This window comes from Gossypium hirsutum, chromosome D03, assembly GCF_007990345.1.
Source record: "Gossypium hirsutum isolate 1008001.06 chromosome D03, Gossypium_hirsutum_v2.1, whole genome shotgun sequence".
In the NCBI taxonomy this organism is placed as follows: domain Eukaryota; kingdom Viridiplantae; phylum Streptophyta; class Magnoliopsida; order Malvales; family Malvaceae; genus Gossypium; species Gossypium hirsutum.
The window spans coordinates 50,267,832-50,293,129 of record NC_053439.1 but is presented as its reverse complement, the minus strand read 5'-3'; the positions used below and the strand labels follow the sequence as shown (position 1 = coordinate 50,293,129).

At 33.8% G+C, this 25,298-nt stretch overlaps 3 protein-coding genes across 5 annotated transcripts; 2 read left to right on the top strand and 1 right to left on the bottom strand.

Annotated features, from left to right (window-relative positions):
• The first annotated feature begins 3,360 nt into the window (after positions 1-3,360).
• Positions 3,361-9,155, top strand: LOC107927073 (ubiquitin-activating enzyme E1 1). Of its 2 annotated transcripts, XM_041090421.1 has the most exons (7): positions 3,361-3,548; positions 3,920-4,314; positions 5,146-5,363; positions 5,739-6,533; positions 6,950-7,818; positions 7,913-8,345; positions 8,424-9,155. In XM_041090421.1, the coding sequence occupies exons 2-7, from the start codon at positions 3,933-3,935 to the stop codon at positions 9,018-9,020; spliced, it is 3,294 nt and encodes a 1,097-aa protein (XP_040946355.1). In that variant the 5' UTR covers positions 3,361-3,548; positions 3,920-3,932; the 3' UTR covers positions 9,021-9,155. The 2 variants fall into 2 exon arrangements, with proteins under 2 accessions (XP_040946355.1, XP_040946354.1); XM_041090420.1 differs by having other exon boundaries at positions 3,481-4,314.
• Positions 9,156-9,429: 274 nt separating this feature from the next.
• On the bottom strand, positions 9,430-13,261 carry LOC107927102 (LRR repeats and ubiquitin-like domain-containing protein At2g30105). 2 transcript variants are annotated; one of them, XM_016858079.2, is made up of 10 exons: positions 12,956-13,261; positions 12,655-12,749; positions 12,165-12,326; positions 11,859-11,969; positions 11,640-11,740; positions 10,991-11,128; positions 10,651-10,699; positions 10,491-10,556; positions 9,897-10,016; positions 9,430-9,791 (listed from the first exon to the last, which is right to left on the bottom strand). In XM_016858079.2, the coding sequence occupies exons 1-10, from the start codon at positions 13,122-13,124 to the stop codon at positions 9,681-9,683; spliced, it is 1,122 nt and encodes a 373-aa protein (XP_016713568.2). In that variant the 5' UTR covers positions 13,125-13,261; the 3' UTR covers positions 9,430-9,680. The 2 variants fall into 2 exon arrangements, with proteins under 2 accessions (XP_016713568.2, XP_016713567.2); XM_016858078.2 differs by having other exon boundaries at positions 9,430-9,784; positions 12,956-13,239.
• An 8,596-nt stretch (positions 13,262-21,857) lies between these two features.
• LOC107927160 (uncharacterized protein At5g39865) lies at positions 21,858-23,421 on the top strand. The gene has a single exon (XM_041090419.1). The coding sequence runs from the start codon at positions 22,222-22,224 to the stop codon at positions 22,969-22,971; it is 750 nt and encodes a 249-aa protein (XP_040946353.1). The 5' UTR covers positions 21,858-22,221; the 3' UTR covers positions 22,972-23,421.
• The last annotated feature ends 1,877 nt before the right edge of the window (positions 23,422-25,298 follow it).

The following is a 25,298-nucleotide window of genomic DNA, read 5'->3' as shown; positions in this document are numbered from 1 at the left end:
TTAGTCTTTACCACCATGACGACATTAGACACTCGCTCAGGGTAAGAAACTTTGATAAAATCCACCGATTACAACTTCTGCCTTTCTTGCCTGCTTGTTTGAATCTTAACCTTAGCGACTCTTCTTTTTTTTTTTTGCTTAATCGGTTTAACAGTTGGATTATCATTCAAATGATGCTGAATGACTGAAGGATGAATACTTGGCATGTCTACCGCTGACCAAGCAAATACATTCACATTGTTCCTCAGCAAATTAATTAGCATTCTTCGTTCGGATTTTGATAACAGGGATGTTATTTTGGTAGTCCACTCCTTGTCATCGTGAAAGAGTTCAATAGTTTGTCTTTTTTGCAGGTTCAGCCTTATTGAATTTTTCTTCTGTTCTTACATCCAAGCTCTCCATGTTAATCATAGATTTATTGGTGAGGTTGACATCTGGTTCACCTCCGGAAGAACCCGTTCCTGTTGGTGCATGAGAATGACCCTTCTCTATTTCTGTCAACTGCAAAGAGAAGATGTTACACTGTCATGCTACTTGTTGATCTAACTTCATGAATCCTTCTCCTGTAGGAGTTGGGAACTTGACTTTCAAACAAGTTGCTACAACCGTCTGAGTCATCTTCATCAAAGGGTTTGCCAAAAATAGCATTATAAGCCGTTGGATGATCCACAACTAAGAATTCTACCATTTCAGTGATTGTATGCTCGTCGTCTCCAAATACCACTAGCAACAGTACTGATCCTTTGACTTCTATTGGCTGATTGTTGAAGCCATAAATGAAGTTGGCTCGTTTTAATGCGGAATCTGTCAATCCCATTTGCCTAAATGCTTGCCAACTCAGCACTTCGATAATACTTCCCGTATCTATCAAAATTCTTTTCACCTTAAAACCTGCAACGAGAGCCGAAACAACTAACGGATTATAACCTCTAGTGCTAAGCAGGTCCGCTGCATCATGTTCGGAAAAACCTACTCTCCATGTTTGAGTCGAATGAGGCTTCTTTATTGGGGTTGATACAGAGATAACACTGCGCAAATAAGTCTTCCTCTTTATGTTAGACTTCGTCCACTTTTCATTAGAGCCAATAATGGCATTCATCATTCTTTTAACAACTTGTTTTCCTTTATCTCTGTCATCTTGGCACAAACCTGAAGAATCTTTAGCTCTGTTAGAATCCTTGAACCTGGATGCCTACCCTGGACGGGTCAGAAATTGCTTCAACCGCCCCGACATATTGTTGATTCAATCGCATTCTTCAAATGAACATATTCTTCTGATCTATGCCTAAGTGCAAGGTGGAATTCACACATTCCTCTAGAACTTTCTCTATGAATGCTAGATCTTAATGGAGGTGGAGGTTGGAGTATCCCTTGTTGTTCAATTTGACTAAGAATTTGTGCTGGCGAGGTTGTCAGATCATGATAGGAATGAAATTTATTGTAGGGATCCCTATGTTGCTATCTTTGCTGTAGTTGGTGGGGTTTGTCATCTCTTGCCGTTATAAGCAAATTATAGAAGTCACCAGAATCATAAACTTGTTGCCCCTAAGTATAGGTGGCTTGAATAATCTCTCATGGATTTGTCTCCTAATAGGGGTCTGCCTTACCTGGTAGTACTGAAATTCCTCATGGTTCGCTGTGAACTCCGCTAGGATCAAGTATTGGCTTTCTAGATTTCATTGCTCTCAACAAGCCTATGTACTGTCTCATAAAGAACAAACAACCTCGCAGGAGGTTTATCAACCAGGTTATACTTCAAAAACTGATGATTAGTACCTGATATAAAGGCCTGAATGGAAAACTCTTCCAGTACATCTTGTATAATCATGGTTGCTGCATTAAACCGCTTCACAAAGTCCCACAGAGGTTCATCCTCATGTTGCTTAATGGACATCAAATATGTTGGTGATTGTTGAAGTGTTTTGTTCACCAGAAACCTGCTCATGAATAATTCCTCCAGCTGTTCAAAATTGGAAATGGAATATTGCGGAAGCGCCATATACCAAGTTTGAGCGAAGTTTTTGAGGGTCATCGAAAATGCTCTGCATTTTACCTTATCCGAGGTAGCCAGAATACTCATGTGGTTAATATAGTGCGCCAAATGATCTTGAGGGTCTCCTAGTCCGTCATACATCTTGGAAAATTTGAAGGTTGGAGGGACATGAAAACGCAATATCTCAATAGCTAGAGGCTCATTTGTATATTTTTTGGTCAACCTTGTTGATTCCGACTTCTAGTAACTTTGTATGTCCTTTTTTAACTACTTTATTCTTTCTTCCAACGTGTTTTGACTTGGCTCCCAACTTTGGATGTCATCTTCATCATCAAGATCAACATTATCCCTGCTAATATGTTGATGTCTACGGGTGGAATGAACAGTTTCCTTCTATCTATCCAATGGATCTTGTTCCGAGCAACTCTAGTTGTTCTCAACTCCTCGATAAGCTTTTCGTTTCTGTCATTCCTTATATTTGCCTGTCTTTGTCTCTCTGTTTGCTCTTGGATGAACTCCTGTTGCTTTTCATATCTTCTTTGTTGTGAGAAAATTTGCTCATTCATTGCTTTCATTCTTTCCTGCATGTCACTGTATTGTTAAAACCTCGACTATGGGTTTGTGAACCTTGACCGGCTGGAGAAGCATCAGCTGGAGCTTGTGGTGGATAATTATAATACCATGGGGAAGGATATTGATAATACTGTTGGAATGGGTTAAACTGATGGGGATTACTCTGGGTTTGCTGGTTAGGGTTTGATCGTATTTGCTGATGAGGATTTTGGCTTACATACAAGGGATCTTGTGTAGGATTTATCTAGGTTTGAGATGGTATATCTTGAGATGGTATGCCAGCCAGAGGATCTCGTGTTTGTTGATCGTTGGCAGGGTTAAGCTCATTGATGGGAGGGACACTGGTACCTGGATTGTCCATGGTTGTCCACGCTTATTGTACCAAATTGTTAACCAATGAAATTAACAAGAAGGAGATTACGGTTATTTGAGTAATAGTGAAGTCTGTATGGGTTTTCTGGTGGAAGGTTTCTGAGAGAAGAAAGACTTATCCCTCATTAGTTGTTATCAAGAGCTTATATATTAGGAGGCCAAGATGTCTAAATGTCTAGAGCCTGCTGATAGTAAGGTCATACATTGTTTCCTTACAGCAACAATGATGTGAAGTCTTAGAATACAACTTATTAAGACAACAGGATAATTAATGAGTTTGGACCACCACATACAGTCCATATATGTCTACCGAAGATGATCTTATGCAAGTTTGCCAGTACGCCATGATACGAGGTTCGACACTAGAAATTCGCTTGTGACGAGCGATTCACCTTTATAGGACATGTGGAGCAACGCGTGGTGTAGGAATAACAAAAACATTAACCAATTATATTATTTTTATAAATTCTCGACAATGAAATGTATTAACCAAGATGTTGTAACCCAATAAAAAACAGTCATTCCTCTATATATCTCAGACTCACTGAGTCCCCACAAGGTACTACAATAAAACCACAGCCCCCGATTCTGTGTCCTTCCCCCTTTCAGTGTAAGGCCTTTTACCTTTACCTTCGTTTCTTCAGGGCAATTTTCTTTGAATAATTTAATCCCCTGAAAGATTTCATAACAATCTATTAAAAAACTTATCTTCCTGAGCTAACTCTTAAAAGATTCTATTCTTCAGTTGGTGATTGTCTAAATCGGTGTGCTATCTTTTTGCTTCTCTGCTTTGGCTTAGAATCAAATGCTGAAATTAGGGTTTTGGGTGGGCTTTATTATAGTTTCTGTGCCGATCTTTATCGGATATTTCTACCAAAACTTCGATCCTTTCACCCACCGTAGCTGTTTATTAATTTTATTATATTGTTGTATCGTGGCACTCACCGTAATTTCCATGGGTTTCTGTGGCATTTTCGGCAGTTTACCTCTCTATATGCGTTCTAGAAAGAGAACCGCTTCTGGTGAAGTTGTTGTTAAAGAAGCTGCTGACCCCGAAACTTCCAACAACAACGGTGCCACCGCATCGTCCTTCAAGAAGCACCGCCGTGATAGCTGCGTAGTCGCCGCCGCCGGTAACAGATCAACGGCTGAGAACGGGGATAAGAGTGGAATAAGAGGAGGAAAAGGAGATCGGTGTGATAGTAGAGTTGTTGGATCTTCAACGTCGACCATGGCTCTCGGCGATTCCAATCATGCTGAAATTGATGAGGATCTCCATAGCCGGCAGCTTGCCGTCTATGGACGTGAGACTATGAGGCGGCTTTTTGCGTCGAATATTATTGTTTCAGGGATGCAGGGTCTTGGTGCTGAGATTGGTATGAATTTTCAAAACTTAAATCATTTTTCCCCCGTAATTGGTTATTTGATTTGTATCATCTCCTTTTGTATCAAGATAGACCCAGTTGTTAATCGATGTTAGGGTTCCTAAATTTTGTTCTGATTTCATATAGTGGGTCGTTTCTTTCTGTGGTTTTTCTCGTGCAAACATCGGTATTTGAGTTTCTTAGTGGTCGTTAAAAAAAGTGTGGGAAAGTCATCTGCATACGTTGAAATTAATGAGCTTGAAATTATTCCAGAACTAATAAACATATTCTCTTTATGGAATGCATGATTCCTAGTCCCTTGGGTTTAAAACTCTTTTTCGGTTACCTTTTACGAAATTTCGAGGATTTGTTTATTGATTTTTGTCGTATCACAGTCATGGTTGTTTTTCCTTTTGTATCAAGGTTGCTCGGAGTGATGAGAAGTAATGTAGAAGTTGATTAGATTTTAAGGAGTCGATGTTTAGGGTTCTAAAATTTGTTTTTGTCTTGTTTATGATAATCCCATTTGATGGGTCGTCTCTTTCTCTGAACTTTCTTGGGCAAAGATTGGTATTTGAGTTTCTAAATGATCGTTAAAATAGTGAGGGTAATCTTCTAGAACTAATAAGTCTATGATCTTTATAGAATGCATGGTTCTTTATCCCATGGGTTTAAGGCTCTTTTCTTGTTACCTTGTATGATGCAATATATGATGCTTATAGGTTGACACTGTGCCATAATTAATAACAGAATGGGTGTTGATATCCTAGATTTGTTTTGGTGCCTTTTTCAGGGCTGATATCCTCACTGATATTTATATTTATATTTATTCTGCTTGTGCAGCAAAAAATCTCATTCTTGCTGGTGTCAAGTCTGTGACCTTGCATGATGAAGGGGCTGTGGAGTTGTGGGATTTGTCCAGTAACTTTGTGTTCTCCGAGAGTGATGTTGGTAAAAACAGGGCTCTTGCCTCTGTCCAGAAGTTACAAGAGCTTAACAATGCAGTGATCATTTCCACCTTAACAACAAAATTAACGAAGGAACAACTTTCTGACTTTCAGGTATTTCCTTGCCTTTGGGTCTCCTAATTTACTATTACTTACCGTGCTATATTTTCAGTATTGGAGGTTAACTGAATTTGGAATAGCTACCTTATATTTCATAAGAAACCTAGAGAAGAATGCTGAAGATTCGTTATCATCATCTCAAAATTCCACTATTTACGTCTAATTCAGTTTAGGATTTAGGAATAAAACTAAGTTCAGGTGCTTTTAAGCTGGGAAGATATGAGGTGTAAAGGAGAGGGAAAGCATCTTTATTCTAGGAAAGTGTTTGCAATCTGATCTGAAATCTTGCTGATATTGCATTTGTATTTTTGATGGTTTTATGTCTTTGCATATTTCATCACATAACTCATTTACATCGCTGTTTTGCAGGCTGTTGTATTTACTGATATCAGTTTTGAGAAGGCCATTGAGTTCAATGATTACTGTCATAATCATCAACCTCCCATCTCTTTCATCAAGGCTGAAGTTAGAGGTCTTTTTGGTTCTATATTTTGTGATTTTGGACCTAAGTTCACTGTAGTTGATGTTGATGGAGAGGATCCTCACACGGGTATAATTGCATCTATTAGCAATGACAACCCAGCACTTGTATCATGTGTTGACGACGAAAGGCTCGAGTTTCAAGATGGGGATCTTGTTGTCTTCTCTGAAGTTCATGGAATGACAGAACTAAATGATGGAAAACCAAGGAAGGTTAAGAATGCAAAGCCATATTCTTTTACTCTTGAGGAGGATACCACCCAGTTCGGTACGTATATAAAAGGTGGTATTGTTACACAAGTGAAACAGCCCAAGGTATTAAATTTCAAACCACTAAGAGATGCTATCAAAGACCCTGGTGATTTTCTGCTGAGTGATTTTTCAAAATTTGATCGTCCACCTCTGTTACACTTAGCATTCCAAGCATTGGATAAGTTTGTCTCCGATTTGGGACGCTTTCCTGTTGCTGGTTCAGAAGGGGATGCTAATAAGCTTATTTCTATTGCTGGGAACATGAATGAGAGCTTGGGAGATGGTAGATTGGAAGATATCAACCCAAAACTTTTGCGACAATTTGCCTTTGGTTCCAGGGCTGTGCTGAATCCCATGGCTGCCATGTTTGGGGGAATTGTGGGACAAGAGGTTGTCAAAGCATGCTCTGGAAAGTTTCATCCCGTCTTTCAGGTCAGTGTTCATTGTTCCTTTTGCAATTTTATTTTAGTTGGAATGGATAAGTTAGAATTTATCCCACTCACGCTCACCCTTGCACATTATTTTCGGTACTATATGCGCTTTGAGCGATTCTCTTTGAGTAGGAAATGAAAAGGTTAAATTTGATTAGTTTTGGCATAGATTAGGAAAAGAGAGGTTGTATCAGATTAAAATTTTAATCTTGGTCTTGGAAAGAAAGGTGTTACACTTAAGAATAGGATGGAATACCTTGATTTGTATCTCAAATATGTTCCCTCCCCATATTCCTCATTTTTATTACAGTATCAGAAACTTCAAAATGAGCATTGATTAATTTTTCTTTACAGTTTATTGAAACTTGTACAACTCCCCTTCCCCCTTTCTCTTCAACTAATTTTCTGTCATTACAGTTCTTTTATTTTGATTCTGTGGAGTCGCTTCCAACTGAGCCTGTGGACCCTAGTGATTTCAGACCGCTGAATAGCCGTTATGATGCACAAATTTCAGTGTTTGGGTCCAAGCTTCAAAAGAAACTGGAGGATGCAAAAGCGTTTATTGTGGGATCTGGTGCGCTAGGTTGTGAGTTCCTAAAAAATATTGCTCTGATGGGAGTTTCATGTGGTAACCAAGGAAAGCTGACAATCACAGATGATGATGTTATTGAGAAGAGCAACCTCAGCAGGCAGTTCCTTTTCCGGGATTGGAACATTGGGCAGGCCAAATCCACAGTTGCTGCTTCTGCTGCAGCATCAATAAATCCCTGTTTAAAAATTGAAGCTTTGCAAAACCGTGTCGGTCCTGAAACTGAAAACGTATTCGATGATACCTTCTGGGAGAATTTAACAGTGGTTATTAATGCATTGGATAACGTGAATGCCAGGCTTTATGTTGATCAGAGGTGCTTATATTTCCAGAAACCGCTTCTCGAGTCTGGAACTCTTGGTGCCAAATGCAACACACAGATGGTTATTCCTCACCTAACTGAAAACTATGGTGCTTCAAGAGACCCACCTGAGAAACAAGCTCCTATGTGCACAGTGCACTCATTTCCTCACAATATTGACCATTGTCTGACATGGGCTCGGTCTGAGTTTGAGGGTCTACTGGAGAAAACTCCTGCTGAAGTGAATGCTTATCTGTCCAACCCAGTTGAGTATAAAACTGCACAAAGGACTGCTGGCGATGCTCAGGCAAGAGATAATTTGGAACGTATTCTTGAATGCCTCGAGAAAGAGAAGTGTGTGACATTCCAGGATTGCATCTCCTGGGCTCGTCTAAGGTACTTCTTTTGATGTTTGATCTAATTTTATGTTCATTATCGACGATAGTGTTTTTGTTGCATTTGTTTGACTTTATCCTTCTTTTCTGCTCAGATTTGAGGACTATTTTGTGAATCGTGTAAAGCAGCTGATTTATACATTTCCCGAAGATGCTGCAACCAGTACTGGGGCTCCCTTCTGGTCTGCTCCAAAACGATTCCCTCATCCACTTCAATTCTCAACAGCTGATCCAAGCCACCTGCAGTTTGTTATGGCTGCTTCTATCCTGCGTGCTGAAACATTTGGCATTCAAATTCCTGATTGGGTTAAGCATCCACAGATGTTGGCAGAGGCTGTTGACAAAGTGACAGTCCCAGATTTCCAGCCAAAGAAAGATGCGAAAATAGTAACAGATGAGAAGGCTACTACTCTCTCAACTGCATCTATTGATGATGCAGGAGTTATCAACGAACTCATCTTCAAGCTAGAACTTTGCACAAAAAAATTGCCTCAAGGATTCAAGATGAAACCTATTCAGTTTGAAAAGGTTTGTCGTATTTCTTGGTCTGATTAACACTCATGAGAATTGGAACAAATGCGTTAATATCGATTCATGAATTTACAGGATGATGATACAAACTACCACATGGATCTAATAGCTGGGCTTGCAAACATGAGGGCCAGGAACTACAGCATTCCTGAGGTGGATAAGCTCAAAGCCAAGTTTATTGCTGGGAGAATCATCCCAGCAATTGCTACCTCCACAGCCATGGCCACCGGTCTTGTCTGCCTAGAGCTTTACAAGGCTCTTGATGGAGGCCACAAGGTAGAGGACTACCGCAACACTTTTGCAAACCTTGCACTGCCTCTGTTCTCCATGGCTGAGCCAGTTCTACCCAAAGTCATCAAACACGGTGACATGAGCTGGACCGTTTGGGACCGATGGATCCTGAGAGACAACCCAACTTTGAGAGAACTCATCCAATGGCTGAAGGATAAGGGCTTGAATGCCTACAGCATATCTTACGGAAGTTGCTTGCTGTATAATAGTATGTTCCCTCGGCACAGGGAGCGAATGGACAAGAAGGTGGTAGATCTAGCCCGGGAAGTGGCAAAGGCAGAACTGCCTCCGAATAGAAAGCATCTTGATGTGGTCGTGGCTTGTGAGGACGACGACGACAATGATGTCGACATTCCTCAGGTTTCCATCTACTTCAGCTAAGGCCTAAGGTTGTTTTTCTCATCTCTCATTCCCTGCTGCTTGGGGTTGTGATCTAAAAGCACAAAACTTTTACAGTGTTATTAAAATGGATATTTCTTTTTTAAAGTAAATTCATCGTAACTTTTAAGTTTCCAATATGATGTTCTTCCCTAATTGTTTGGTCCTCATCTTGTTTTGATTTGCTGTTCATCACGTGTAATAATCTTCTTCATCCAGTGGAAAGATTCCCATAGATTGCATTTCTATATTTTACCTTTATCCACCTGTATTTACGGGTGATATGATATAGGATCCAGCTTAAATTTAAATGCATCAAAAACATAGATTTACATTTTTAAACAGTAAATATTTATTATTTTCCATAATAAAAGGATTAAATTAATTTGACTTTCTCAGATGCTTTCCTTAGTAAAACTATAAAATTCAATCCGACCCATTTTGATAAAGAACTAAAACTACAAATTCAATCCAGTTTGATGATAAACAGCAGGCAGTTCAAATCCATTCAAGCCGAACCTAATTTGGTATGAACAACATAGCACTGTTTTCAAAAACGAAACTAAGGTTTTGAACTATTTAAAGCGTAAACAGAATCAATGTCTGCAAATTTTTCTTTTCTTGTTTCCTGCAGCAAACTACAAAGTGATGTAAGAGAAGGAATTAGTTTTTATCAGCGCCTTCATCGAATTGAGCAGAGCTAACAACTCTAAAATCCAGCTGCTTCTGATGCTTTGAGCGCCGGCGTTCATCAAATTCTTCCCACCCTTCAAACTATTCAAAGGTTAGTCGTTATTAGGAATCTCAAATGACTAAAACTGAAAATGGGGCCTGGTTCAACCAATAACATAATATAAGAAGAAAAGTACGCACACACACCTGGCGTAGCACATCCATTGTGATTTCTGTGTTGTGGAGATCCAATGTTGCGAGCTGCAGACAGTGCTTGAATAATGTACAAGGCAGGGACTTCAGGCCATTATTACTGAGATGCAAAGCCTGCAGACATGCAGTAAATACATGAGTTAAAACAACATAGAGCAAATTGATGAACAAAATATGCCACCTTGAAATTTAAAATTTAGTTTCTTCTACTTAAAAATCAAATTCAGTTACTTTTTTATTTAAAAATTTTAGTCTAATCATTGACACCATCGGTATTTCCCGTCAGATTTTGCTTACTACTAGGTATACCAAGTCTATAAGGATTCGCTTCTTAAGATAGTATGATGGCATGGGTATTGATGGCAAATTTTGACCAAAAAAACTATAGGTGTCAATGATTAGATTAAGATTGTTAAATTGAAAAAGTAACTAGACTTATTTTTAATTTTTACATACATGAACTAAATCTCAAACTTTCTTCAAGTACATGTACTGACAACATATTTCGAGCCAAATTGATATACACACACAATTATATGTGTGCGCATTAGCAGATAAAACTGATAGAATAAAGAACCTAGTGGAGACCTTTAAATTGTGCAAATTGCCCAATGTGTCCGGAAGCTCTGACAGAAGATTCGCTGAAAGATCGACCTGAAGCATATTAAGCAGTTCGGTTAAACTATGCACTTCACTTGGTTAGTGTACTATAGATTACAAGCAAAGACAAGGGCAACGAATACTATACCTCAATAAGAGAACTACATTCTCCAATGCATTCTGGAACAGTGGTTATCCTGAATACCAAAAAACGAGTAACACCAACTGAAACACAAGTGATCTATATTACTCGGACTTGGATGCAAACATCGGATATGGATATGTATCCCATATGGGTACAATTAGATTTTTCTAAACATATCATATATTTTGAGGATCCTCGGATATCATATCGCCATATCCATGTGTCAAACAAGGGTACTTCACAAAAAATGGAAGTCCAAGGAACATAGCAAGTGATTTTATAATGCAAAGAAAAGAAGACTATTTAGCAGCCTTTAATGCATCCTAATCAAACTATTACCTACCTATTATTATTGGCCTTCAAAACTTCAAGCCGAGTTAGCATGCCTATTTCATTTGGAAGGCTAGTCAACTTATTGTTGGCGACATGGAGTTGCCTTAGAGAAGTCAGAGAACCAAGTGCAGAAGGTAAATTCATCAACCTGCAGATCGAATTCGTCATTAACATTTCTGACCCTTCACCATGGAAATGCTGTCATATTATGAGCAATACAATGCAGCAAATAACCAATGAATTATGCTTAGTACAGAGAACAATGACCAAAACTCATTAATACCTCAAAGACGGGCTTCAGCAGCAACTAGCACTTAAAATGCATGGCTTTCACAAACAATTGAAACGAAAATTGGAAATTTGTTTCATAAAAGTGGAATCTAACCATAAAATACTTTTTCATAAGCATTATAGCAGGTTTAGATCAAAGGTCTAAGCCTTTTGAGTTGGAAAGGAGACTTAATATTGATAAAGTGAGTAGAACCATGACCTTAAAGAGTCACATTTATTCATCAAAATCCTTTAGTCAAAAGTGAAAAAGATAGGAAACTGAAGATTTTGCCTGGTATTGCAAGTAAAACCATGGGATAGTACATTGGGAACACGGTTCAAATCCAACAAAAGAAAAAAAGTTGATAACAAGAGGCAAAAGAACTCACTGGTTCCGAGTGAAGGATAGAACTGTTAAATACTTCAAAGATGCCAATCCTTCCCATCGAATGGCTTCATCCGAAATGCCATTACCATCGAGGAACAGTTTCTACAAAGCATTGAGGTTCAAAAACTAATACATATGAAATAGTATAGGAACAAATTAACACAGAGTATCTCAAATGACATTTGTGGAACATGAAGGGAAACTAAAAGGTCATTTTTACCTGAATGGAATTCAAACAGCTGATTTTGTTTGGTACATCTTGGATGCTGTTGTTATTGACATCTAGGACTCTTGCAGAAGATCCGCAATCCCATACTTCATTGGGTATGGCCTTACAAAATCAAATCAACAAAATAATAATTGGGTAATTGTTGAACATAAAAAATTGTTAGTCAATGAAAGAACATGGTTTCTTCAAGCTATAATAAGTAAATAAATAGGCAAAAAACATCACACTTAAAACTATGAATACAAACAAAAAAGATTAACTGAGTAATACAGTGCTCCTAAATCATCGTGAAAATACCTTCAAATTACAGTCTGCTAATGCAATAACTCCGGTAGTTTTCCATCGTTGCAAACGGTCTTTTTCCATGACAATTTCAGTCCTCGCATCAGGTCTTTTATACTCAGTTTCTTTCCCCCTTGAAATAGGCCGAGTTTGAGCTTCTTTTAGAATAGGACCACCCTGTTCATTCAAAACAATAAAGGAGAAATCTCGAATTCACATATGAACTTTGATCAAACATCAATGTAATGTAATGGATAAGCTTTTGATTTGGTGCAACCATGATTTCGGTTCAATTGTACATACAAGACTTTGATTTTGATTCAACTGTTGGTATGTCCATTTATTTTAATTACATTGATAATCATAATAGTGGTTTACAAACTAAATCAAATCAAAATTTCATATAATCAATTATATGAAATCAAAGTTCAAGTTTCAAGTTCTTCAGTTTGATACTTTCAACAATCCCAAAGTATTAAAAGAGAATTCCTTTATGAAAAATTACCCCTTGGTGTAAACCCTGGGAAGCCATAAGCATGAGCTTGGCTCCATTCATGACCTCTGATTCCTTCAACGTCATTGCATCCACCAAAAGCTTCCCTTCAAACCACAAAATTATTTTTTAAAAACTGTAGAATTATAAAATATTAGAGAAAACCCAGAAATCTTATTGAAAGAAAAACAAACAAACAAAAATCCCAAACAATAAAGAATCAAGAACGACAAAAAAAAAGAAATAAAAAGGGTTTCCCAAAAAATTAAACAAGAAATTTTAAAAAAAAAAGAGAGAGAGAGAGAGAAAGAACCTTTGAAAATAAGCTTTTGGCCGCGAGGAAGAACATTGGTGAGAGGCTGGAGATGGGATTTGAGTTGTTTGATGGTTGAATCCTTAGGTATGGAAATTGGTATGGATCTTCCGCTGAACTTCACAGTTATGTTGATATCTGCGCTGCTTTCACCATCGTCTTTGCTCATTTTGATTGGTTCTTCGATTGATTGGAAGTTCTTCAACTGGTATTTGGAACAAGGTTGTTTCGCTTTTATGCGTCAGCTTCGCAGTGTTTTTGAGCTTTACATAGTTTAAAAGTCTGCAATGACTTTAAACATCTTAATGCTCTTCTTTTTTTCTATTTTGCCATTAATTTTATTGTTTTTTTATCATTTTTTTGTAAAAAATAAAATATTTAAAGATAGTAAAAACAATTTGAATTTTCTATATAAGAAAATTATTTTCAAAAAAATAATATTGATTATTTTTTTACTTAAAAAGTTAATTTTCTTTTTAAAAATATTTATGTAAAACACCTCAAAACTTTATTAAATAATATTAAAAACTATATTTTTTATTAAAATAAGGTTCACAAATTTAAAACTTAAATTTAATTTGAAAATACCAAAAACTAAATCAAATCTAATTATTATAGGCTATTTGAAAAAGATAAAAAACTTTGACTAATTAAAACTAAACCCTTAATTTTTGTTTTTTTTAATAATAAAAAGAAGGCAAAATAAATAGTCTTAATCAACGATCTCTTACATGAAATGGACTTATTTTATCCTTTAGAAATAGTTAACTTAAAAATTCGGGAAATCAATAATTCTGTGTTCAACGTCCTCACAAATACAAGATTTAGCTAGTCGATCCGTATCATATTTCCTTCTCTTGGAATATATTGGAATTTACCAATTTGGACGTGTCTTGTTACTTCGTTTATCTTCCTAATAAGCGTGTAAGAAGAAAGATTCGCGTTGCTCTCCTTTATCAATTCAATAGCTATCAAACAATCACTCTCCATGATTACTTTAGTGCAATTTATCGTCCGAGCTATTTCAAGCCTATGTAGGATAACCCATAACTCCAAGTTAACCACATTTTCTCAACCACTAAACCTTTTAAATCCTACCACCCAGTTACTGTGTGAATCCCGTATCACTCCTACAGCTGCTAATCTGTTACCATCTCTATTAAAAGCTCCATCAGTGTTTATTTCAACCCAACCCGAACTAGATGGACACCATTTAACCCGCACTGGCCGACTTAGTCTCGATCTATCTGTATTTGCAACAGCATCTTTGATCGTGCTAACAACAGTCTTTGAGCTACAGATTAACTCCTCAGTAGTGTTGTTATATTGTTGGAAAATATACATATTTCTATTCTTCCACAATAGCCAACACAAACCAGCAAAATTTATACTAGAATCAACACTCCCATTCCGAAATTTTATCTCGCCCTTTCAAATTTGCTTTAATCCAACCAAACAAATCTAATAAATAGAAATAGAATAAAGAATTTTGAGATATCACCTGACTCCACACAACATTCGCACCATGGCAGTCCCTCAAAACATGGAGTATGGATTCTTGTGTCACCCCACATAATACATCCGGCATCATCTGTTAAATTTCTCCTAACCCTTTCTTCATTCAGTAGAAGTTTCTGATGCATCTGACCACAAAAAAATGTTTAATTTCTACAACCCTGAATTTGGCCTTGGATTTAGCTTTGAAAATTGGGTGACACAAAGAGTGGGCATATTGTTATTCCATTTGTTTCATTTGTATAGCGATGGTCGTGAGAAGTAGATCACATCCACCAACCGAATTTTGAACTGACAAATTTGATTGGTATGCAATAATCGAAATAGAGTTTATAAGTAAAAATTTCATCATTTTCATTAAAATTTTTGTTGAAATTAGTTTAAATATTTGATTTTGTTGTAATAATTTATAAAGGTTTAATGTATACTTTAGTCATTAAAGTATATCATTTTTCTCACTTCGATCTAAGTTTTTTTTTACTCACTTCAACCATTAATGTTATTCGGAATTTTCAATTCAACTCTTAATGTTTCCAATTCAATCCTTTGGAAGTTAAAAAAAATGGTCGGGATATCCAACCAATCATAAATGGCCTAAAATATGAGCCTAACATATTACTCAAGTCTACTCATATTTATAAATGGTTAACCCAAACTTATTTTGGGTCTGTCTATATTTTTTATATTTATTTTAATTTATTATTTAATAGCTTAATACATTTTTTATTTATATATTTTATATATAGTCATCTTAATTCTTTTTAAAGTTTACATTATAGTATTATATATTATTATAGAATTAATTTTTATATTTTATAAATTACATAATATATAAAAATAACATCATATAAAGCATTACAAACTTGGAAAAACAAGTCAAGTCAGGCTTGGACCTTAAATGTTCAACCTCGAGCTCGATCCATATTTTAAACGGGTCCATTTTTTTTGTCCAAATCTATTTTTCGTGTCTAATATTTTTTTCTCAAATTCTCCCAAAATTTGGGCAGACCTTCAATCCTGGGTGGATAATTCGGCCCATGAACAGGTATATTTATGTCACAATGAAGTCGACATCCAAAATAACCTAAATTTTTTTTAAAATTTAAAAATTTAAGAAATTATATTTATATTAATTTGTTTAAAAATTTTAAAAATATGTTATACTTTTTAATAAAACTAGTATGATTCTCACTCACGCTTCGCATTGGGTTAAATATTTTTTTTTTGCTAATCATAGATTAAAAATTTAAAAGTTGCAGAATGCTCTAAATTCTTGTACTATTCATATATTTGGAATTTAGTCTTCATACTTTTATTTTCAATAACTTAGTCCTACTTTTCGAGTTTAAAAATGTAAGTTTATTTATTAACGTTGTTAAAATTCATTTGTTAAATTTGTTAGTGCGACAATTAGAAATTAAACAAAATTACTCACTTGGTATTCATGTAACAAAATGCCATTGTAATTGACCTTATTTTAACAGTGTTAGCAATTCTTAAAAATTCATATCAACATTTTAATCGGAAAAAAATATTTAGACTAACTAATGGCATTATAAGAGTTGAGGTACCAAATTATATCAAAATTAAAGTATAGAGATTAAATCTCAAATTTGAGCAAAATATAGGAATCAAAATTGAAAATTAACTATTTTTATATAATCTAAAAAAACAGAGGGATTAGAATTGAAATTTAGCCATTGAAAGAAAAAAGGGAAATCGACATGTGTCAAGTAAAGAAGGCATTCCTTTAGTATAGATTGTAAAGGTAATAAAACTATTTATAAAAATTATTACAACTTGTAAAAGATTGTAAAATTTGTTATTGAAATAATTAAAAATATTATTTAATTGAAATAACATTACTTTCATTATTTAAATAATTTGGAAAAAAAATTTATCCAAAGTTATTATAGGTGGTATACTTTTAAGAGACAACAATCGCGTGTTTAAACTCGGGTAGATATGATTTATAAAATTTTAAAAATATTAAAATTTCTATAGTGTTGTTTTAGTTTTATAATTTTTTTTGTATTTTAATATATTTTTTAAATTCTTTTATATTTTTTTCATTTTTAAAGATTTTTTAAGTTTTTCAATGATATCATTATGACATCATCACATCACGTGTGGTAACATATGATTCATTGAATATTTCAACCATTAAATTTTTAATGTTCAAATGAAGAACATCTAATAATGTTAGAGATTAAAGTGGACCAAAAATAATTTTTAAGGACCAAAGTAGAGAACACTATACTTTAGGCACTAAAGTGTGCATTAATGTTTATGTTTCTATAATAATTTGTTTATATTGTTGAGTTAATTGTACTAAACATCCTTGAACTATAGTTCTCATTTTAAATTAGTCCCTAAATTTTAAACATTTTAATTACATCTTCAAACTATTAATGTTATATCAATCAAGTCATTCCATTATTAAAATCATTAATTTAACTGTTAAATGGCATGTCAAATCTTATATGACATAGGCCCTGTGTCGCAATTAGCTGATAGCTGATTGTTGATTGCAGTGGCTGGTTTGACTAACTGATTCTATTAATTGATTTGACTATCTGATTCTATTAACTGTTTATTTAAAAAGTGTTTGGTAAGACTTAACTGATAGTTGAAAGTTGATATGTGTAAAATGACAAATAAAGGCAGGACACATTTTATTGTTAAATATTTATTTGTTTATAATACTTTAATCTTTATTGGGTGAAATTACTGAAATAAAACACTATTACTAAGGAATTAAAACATACATTATGGAAATTAATTAGTGAATATTTGAAAATTTAAATAAACAAATTTCTTAAGTTCCTTATTTGCAAATATTAACATTGTGGAAATTGATAAATATTAACAGTGTATCAATATAATTTACGTAGTGACAAAGGGAATAATTTTTGAGCATGTATAGTCAGATATGTCATTCCACACATTTCATTCATAATTTAAATCCTCATTATTTCCAACCCTTTAAAATTTAAGAAATTATTTTATTAAAATTACAAAATTAGATCCTATCATTTTTATTGTCTTTCAATCACAAATCAAATAAATCATTTAAGTAATTATAAATTTTATTTTGTTGAAAATAATTATCAAAGAAAAATAAATTTATTATTATTACATTAGCCTGAAAAATAAATACGATCACGAAAAATATATTTTTAATTTTTTATTACAATATTATCAAAAAAATTTTATGTATTACAAATATTTTTAAAAAATTAAATAATACACGCTATAAGCACATGCATTGCATGGGAAATAAAACTAGTTTCTTATATTTTTAAAAAAAAATATTTTTTGAGATTTTAAGGTTTTTCTTTAATTCTTTAGAATAATTAAAAACAAATCCACGCATTGTCTCCTTGTTTATCCACATGTCACCTCCATATTTGTCCATGTCAGCAAAATTCTTCAAAAACAATTGGTGTTAGTGTAGGAATAGATCCATGTAAGGGATGCTAACCTCAAGGATCAATGTGGTCCAAAATAAAGTTAAGAGGCCAATGTGAGAAAAATTATTAAGTCTAGGGCCAATCTATATATTAAGCCAAGATTATATTATCACACATGCACTATGCTGATAAAAAAAATCCTAAATATATTTATAAAAAAATAAATTTAAAAAAGTTTTGGTTGAAATAGTAAATTAATATATTAAAAATTACACTATTTCAAGTTGAAATCTCATTATATATATTCTAGATTTTGTATAAAAATATTGAAAAAAAAACACCATAATATTTGTTGCTTTGTATAAAATAGGTTTTTTTTTTATAATTTTTCAATTGACTTAAAATTTGGTTGATGAAGGATACGAACTCAGTCATACTCTTAAATAATATTATAAATACGGTGAAAATACCTGCTAAGTCCCCCTATTGTAAAGGCCGAATCAAATTACTCTACTATTAAATAGATAAAATACTCTTTGGTATTTCTTTTTTATTTCCCAGTTTAACTCTAAACAAAAAAAAATATTTTTAAGAACCATAAAAACTTTCAACATATTAACTCTATTAAACAAACATTTTATTGAACTATAAATGATAAGTCTATTAAAATTTAATCTCATTTAATTAATTTTTTAGTAATAAAGAAACTAATTTGAGTTAATCTCTATAATAAAAGTATCTATCAAATATATTCACCTATGTATATACATATATGATAAAATATTTGAGCTTGTGCTGGTCACGTGAATTTACCAATGATTTCTTAGTGTAATGATTGGGATTCCCCATCCACATTTCAAATTTCATCTCCAAAATTTACATTTTCTAAGGTAGATTTGGATAGGCGGTGTGTGATGTGGTACGTTTAGTTTACTTTTTGTCTTACGTTACAGTATCGTTATAGTATCTGATATCGTTACCATCACTATTTTTATACTAATCACAGATAAACACACCTCCCTTCTAAATTCACTCTTAGTATTTGGAATTTGAGAAACCAGTTTCAGCTGATGAAATTTTCTTTTCCCAGTGTGAAAAACATTGGAATCCAATGACCAAAGTATGCAAAAGACAACTTGCCTTAATTAAGTGTCCTCGCTACAAGAATCCATTAACAATGGGAAAAGAAAATACAAATTTTGGTCTTTTTTGGGAAGCACAAACCAAAGAATTTATTTTCCATCAATCAGCATGTGGATTATGTTATCCCTTCTCCACTTTCTTCCTCCAACCATGTGAAACTTTTCAGAGTCCACTCACTTTGGTTGGGTCAAACTATTATACTTAAAATTTTAATCCTTGTATTTTAATATGTTATAATTTGATCCCTCAATTCCAATCATAGTATTAGTTGATTCAAACAGTTATTATCTTAATTACTGTGGTTAAAATATCGATTAGCTAATGATACTATATGATTGAATTATACTAAATTAAATTTAAAATTTTAAGCATAAAAAGGAATCAAAATTATAATTTGACTTTTTTAAAAACATATATATATTATCTTTTTAACCTTTAACTTTAGTAAAAAAATTGATTCAGTCCATCGAAACACTTTTGTCCCACTGTTACAGGCATTATGGATGGGGTTACGGTCCCAAACACCACATGTCAGAATCCATCTTTGTCCCTCCCTTTCCAATGTTAATTCATTGTCTTAAAAATCTCACTATTTTGCAGAGAGGTGCTACTGTGTCATAGGAGTATTAAAAGAACAACAATCTCTCACTAACATGTCCATGTTTTTCATTAATGTTACGTCAAAAATAAGCCTGCAAATACATAATTTCCCATCTGCTTGATAAATGGCCAAAATTTAATGTGTTTTCCATGAAGTAAATTTAGTTAAGAAGCAGGTTAAGCTGAAGTGAGATTTTTTAAGGCATCAGAATAAGGTATCTTTTATGTACAAAAAGACATAAATGTTGAATGCAGATGCTGTCCAAAACTCATTTTCTACTAAACCCTTATTCCATTTAACCTGAACCCTCCAAATTTTTTTGGGGGCATCTTGTTGGGATGTGATTGTGAAGTGAAAACGCGTTAGTGGTAATAATGCATTATATAAGAGTTAGATCGGATTGATGGATGAAGTGGTAAGGGATTTAGTGCTACTTCTTCGTTACTTTTTGTATTTTATAATTTTTTTTAGATTTAGTTTATGTTGTTTTCAAATTAGTTAATTTTATTTTGTATACTTTTCGAATTGATCAATTTTAGTCCTGATTCAAATAGTAGCAGTTAAATTCATTTGGTTAAATTCAATTACTAGACACATGCTATTTGTACAGTATAGATTTAGTCTATTTTCACCAATTGGATTATTCTAAATACTTTTTGAATTTTTGAAATTTCAGTGTACATGACGATCACTAATCTATTAACTGAATTTTTAAGTGAGTAATATGTGAAAATAATAAGCTGGCGTGACGTTACACATATGATAATATGTTTGATGCATTAGATTTTAGAAATAACAGAACTTAACTTAAATAAATTTAACGGTTATTGTTTGGTGTCGGGTGATGACTGAAATTTTAAAATTTAGAAAATATAGGGACTACAAATAACCAAATTAAAGTATAAGGAATAAATTCACAATTTTTATAATGTATAAGGACTGAAAGCATAATTTAGCCGATAAAAATATTGTGAAAAGGTGTGATTTGTTAATTTTTACAGTTATCCATTGCTGCCAAAAAAAATATAATTAAAGATTAAAATAGCATTTTGGAACATAATAATGAAAAAAATTAAAAACTAGTTTAATTATATAATATTTAAATAATTTAATATAATGGTGCATAAATTATAATTTTTGCTCGACTCAAGATTGAATCCAAACCTAATGTCCCACCAAAGAATGCTAGATAAAAAGAAGTGTGACTGGAAATATCTATAATGAAAGATGAATGACGAGGGCAGGGGGTTAATTAAAATTAAAATTTAATTAAAAGAATCAAATAGCCCATTGAATTTTAATTCAGTTAAAAAAATTAAAAAATAATAAATATTATTGCGAGTGTTTTTTTTATATTTTTATATAAAATTTAAAAATATATATAATACAATTTTAAACCTAAAACATTATGGTATCTAATATCTTAACTTTATCATTTCAACTAAAGCCTCGTTTAAATTTTATATAATTTTTTATAAGTATATGTTATATGAAGCTTTCCATCCGCATTGTGGATGTGTTATAATCTAATATAAATAATTAGGCTAAAGTGTAAAGAAGTTTATTCACTACATTTATCTTTTTAGGATATATTAAAAAAAAACATGAAGAGAAACAAAACACGAGACAATTTTTTAAATTTACTTGTAAATTTACAATATTCTATGTCAGAGTTGGAGTCACGACTTTGTCCGATTCGTCTAGCTCACATCCTCAAATACAAAGGAGTGCACCAAGAAGTAGTTGGAAGGAGTGGAAGTGAACTTTTTCCTCAGCTATTTGAACTAAGTTCAAATCTTGGAGTTGTGATTGTTGGAAGAATTTTACTTGAATACCACCTTTTATTTAAACAAAATTAATCTCAAAAACCGTAAAATGAATGAAAACACATGCGATATACCAAAAAGCAAAAACAATAAAAACAAAGGAAACCTGAGCTAAAATTTAATTAACTCGATTTAATCCTTAAAAAGTCAACTTATTTAAACTCAAAATGAATTGAAATTGAAATTGACATGAAAATGAAACAAATCCAAAATTGACCCTAAACTTAAAACAAAATTAACTTTGTTTTTTATATCATTTTTATCTATAACTTTTAAATTTAAAGTTATGCATTTTATATCATTACAGTAATTATAATATTAATATTAACCGAGTTAATACTCAATCACGATTATTTTAAATTTTAAAATAAGTAGAGTTCATCCTATCCATAATCAAGTGGACTTGCCGGGTATTATGAATATAGAAACCCAAAATGTAATGCCCATCTCCTTGTTACAGTTTGATACCTCTTTTTAAACCCCTTTTCAAAGCTAAAATAAACAAAACCCACCCTCTCAACCACCTTCACCAATAGACCAACTGCCCACCTCCCTCCTCCCCGCAGAGCCACTGCCAAACCTCCAAACAAAAAAGAATACTGATAAAAAACCCTAACCCCCCCCCATTTGCACCTCCTTCTTCGATCGTTGCCCTTCTTCCTTTAACCAAACAAGCCCCCAAGAACCTAAAACAAGCTTTCTTTTATTCTTTAATGGTGTTTTCAATTTCAAATTGAGTCTTGGTAAGGGGAAAAAAATATCGATCAAATGTGGCGGCCGTGGGGTAGCAGCAAAAAATCACCGGTGCGGCGGATTCACGACATGTCATCTCCTTTCTCCTGCTCGTCTTTCAAAGATATCCTACACCTTTGCGCTGAGGATTATTCTCCTTCTTCTTCTTCTCTTCCCCTCTCTTCGGCAGCCAAAAGAACCGCCAATGTCTTCCACCGTGTCCGGATCGCCAACTCTATACTCCGCGCCTGGGGCGAAACTCGGCCCGAATCCAACAGGAAGTTACTGGATTCGGTTTCGGATCGATCCGTTTCCGTTTCGATCCGGGACGCCGATAAGCGCATTGTGGTCTACTACACCAGCCTGCGCGTGGTCCGGTCGACCTTCGAGGACTGCAAAGCCGTACGATCGATCCTCCGGGGGTTCCGTGTCTCGATTGACGAGCGAGATCTGTCGATGGACTCACGGTTCTTGGACGAGTTGAAGGGGATCTTGGGGAAAAGCAAGTTGTCCTTGCCGCGGGTGTTCATCGGAGGAAGGTATTTGGGCGGGGCGGAGGAAATCAAGCAGCTACACGAGACCGGCGAACTCAAGAAGTTAATGGAAGGACTGTCGGCGGCCGAACCCGCTACCTGCGGCGTCTGCGGCGGTTACAGGTTCGTGTTGTGCGACGAGTGTAACGGTAGCCGTAAAATTTACACTGAAAAATCTGGGTTCAAGATTTGTACGGACTGTAACGAAAATGGTCTCATCAGGTGCCCTTCTTGCTCTTATGCTCCCCTCTAAAAAAAAATTAACACCTTTTTCTTTAACTATAAAAGGGAAAATTTTCGCTTATGGCTCTAGCTGTAGCTCGATCTCTTATCCTATTCCATTATAGCTCTGACTTGGATTGATTCTGAATTTAATGGGAGTCCAATCTAGCTACTGACGTTAACGTTGGATTCCAACAATAAAAAACTGACTTTTTTTGTAATTTTTGTAGCATTAAAAAGCAGTGAACATTGAAAGGGACGAACAGTAGCATTTAGCATGCTTAAGTTTTGTGTAACTGTAATTGATTTTAGTGTTAATGGGTAGAGTTTTTTTTTTCTTTTTTTTCCCTATTATTATTCAATTATCATGAACAACTAGTACTTTCTTACAAGGTCTTCTTGTTATTACATTCCCTGGAACTGTTTAGAATGATGTTTTGAAAGATGGGAAAGCAGTAATAAATAAAATAATGGTTTGCAAGAACATATGTTGGGGTTTGTCCGCATAACAGGGGTTCCTATTTGAGGCCAAAAAAATCTGGGTTCGTGCATGTTAAAGAGATTCTTTCCATAATTAGTAGGCTTGATAATGAAGAGAAGAAAAGCTGGGTGAGCATGGATCCAGGATTTACGGGCAGTTTTTTTATCTTGTTTGTCTTGTCACCCGTAATTACTTGGGTTAGTCTTGATTTAGGGTTTAAATGATTTCTACTCTAGGTTTTGGGCTGGCTTCATTTAAGTTTATGATTTTGGATTTTGCCATTTGAATAATTGAGTTCCTTGGTGGGATCATGTTGGATAGTTCCAAATTTAAGTGATGGAAGGATTTTTTTTTTGTGAATTACGTTAACATGGTAAAATCTGAACAATCAATGTAACTAACGCCATTCGAACCCAAGTCACGTCTAAGACAATAACACCTTTGTTTATCAGGACATCACATGTTGTATATTTAGATATTAATGTTTAAATATTTATTTTTAATGTATTTGGATATTTGAATCTGTTATTGATTTCATTTTATTTTTGAGTTGTAGTATTCAACTCGATCTCTATTTAAATCTAAATTTATTCGATCTTAATTCTTTACTATTTAAATTTAAATTATTTTAGTTCAATTTGATTTTTTATTTACAAAGTAAACAAATTATTATTGTTATCCAAGTGAAATTAATTTTTATCAATTTCCTTTTTAGGATATAAAAATAAATATTCTATGATATCTAAAAATAAATATTTAAAATAAAAATAACTTTAAAAAGTGTATACAAATTATTTAAATTAAAAACCAAATTTTTACAAGATAATCGTAAATTTTTTTTTCTTTATTTCTAAAATTGACCCCAACCGATCCTATCTCACTCCTAATAAAAATGATTGCTCCATATGGGCAATTTCCAGCTTATGTTGAATAAACTATGTAACCTTTATAGAAAGGGATATGGAGGGTTAATATTGAATTGATGATGGTTGTAGCAGTAGACATGGACAAAAACCTTGAAAATGACTTCTAATCTAATTAATCCAGTCCCAATCTCACTCGAACCTAAATGGATTTGTAGTTAAACTATTTAAATTCGTAATAACTTACTTAAAAAAATTCGAACCAAACCTTGAATCTAAACAACAGAAACTTGAAATGGGTTGGGTGAACCATATTACTATTAGAAAGTGTTACGGGCTGTAAATCAAATCCCCTAACAAATATACATATGAAAAACTTCATCTACTTGAAGTCTTGTGACTCAATAAGACACTTCAATAAAACTTGAGTTATTAGGATTCTCATCTTGTAGATAGATACTAATCTCAACCTTTAATGTAATTCGATTTCTACAATTGGATTTGGGGAGCTTAACCTTCCCTTTCATTTGTAATCTTTTAAAGTAATAGAGATATTTTGAGAGCATTTATTCGAACATCTTGTATGCGTTGCTTTTTTGTGGCATTTTTTTTATTTTTTCGTTGCTCTTTCGTTTTGAGCTTCTCTAGATTTATTTTCAGTGCTCTGAAAAATTTCCATTAATAATTCTAGAGTTAAAGTTAACTTAGACAGATTTGAACTCTAAAAATTTAACTAAGATCATACGGATTACGAGATGAAAATTCTAACCTCACAACCCCTTTCTCATCTCAAAACACTCTTTATGGGCTATTTTAGGACTCAATTCTTTTATGGTTTTTCCTATCCAAAAAACCCATTTCGAAACTGCAAAGTTACAATAGCATCAGTTTGGGCCATGCCTTTGAGACTTAAACCACTTACTATAGCAGTAATAAGCAGAGCCAATCAATGGAAATGTTGTCATCACATCAACATCATCTACCAAGGTTGTCTTGTCTCTTTTAGGAGGTAAA

Bases quoted from the DNA above. Each gene is read 5' to 3' on its own strand.
- LOC107927073 (XM_041090420.1), top strand. From the start codon at position 3,744: ATGCTGAAATTAGGGTTTTGGGTGGGCTTTATTATAGTTTCTGTGCCG. The intron at 6,534-6,949 runs GTCAGTGTTCAT...CTGTCATTACAG, and splicing joins AGTTTCATCCCGTCTTTCAG to TTCTTTTATTTTGATTCTGT. The intron at 8,346-8,423 runs GTTTGTCGTATT...ATGAATTTACAG, and splicing joins AACCTATTCAGTTTGAAAAG to GATGATGATACAAACTACCA.
- LOC107927102 (XM_016858078.2), bottom strand. From the start codon at position 13,124: ATGAGCAAAGACGATGGTGAAAGCAGCGCAGATATCAACATAACTGTG. The intron at 12,750-12,955 runs GTTCTTTCTCTC...TGTGGTTTGAAG, and splicing joins CCAAAAGCTTATTTTCAAAG to GGAAGCTTTTGGTGGATGCA. The intron at 9,785-9,896 runs GTGTGTGTGCGT...AATAGTTTGAAG, and splicing joins CAATGGATGTGCTACGCCAG to GGTGGGAAGAATTTGATGAA.
- LOC107927160 (XM_041090419.1), top strand. From the start codon at position 22,222: ATGTGGCGGCCGTGGGGTAGCAGCAAAAAATCACCGGTGCGGCGGATT.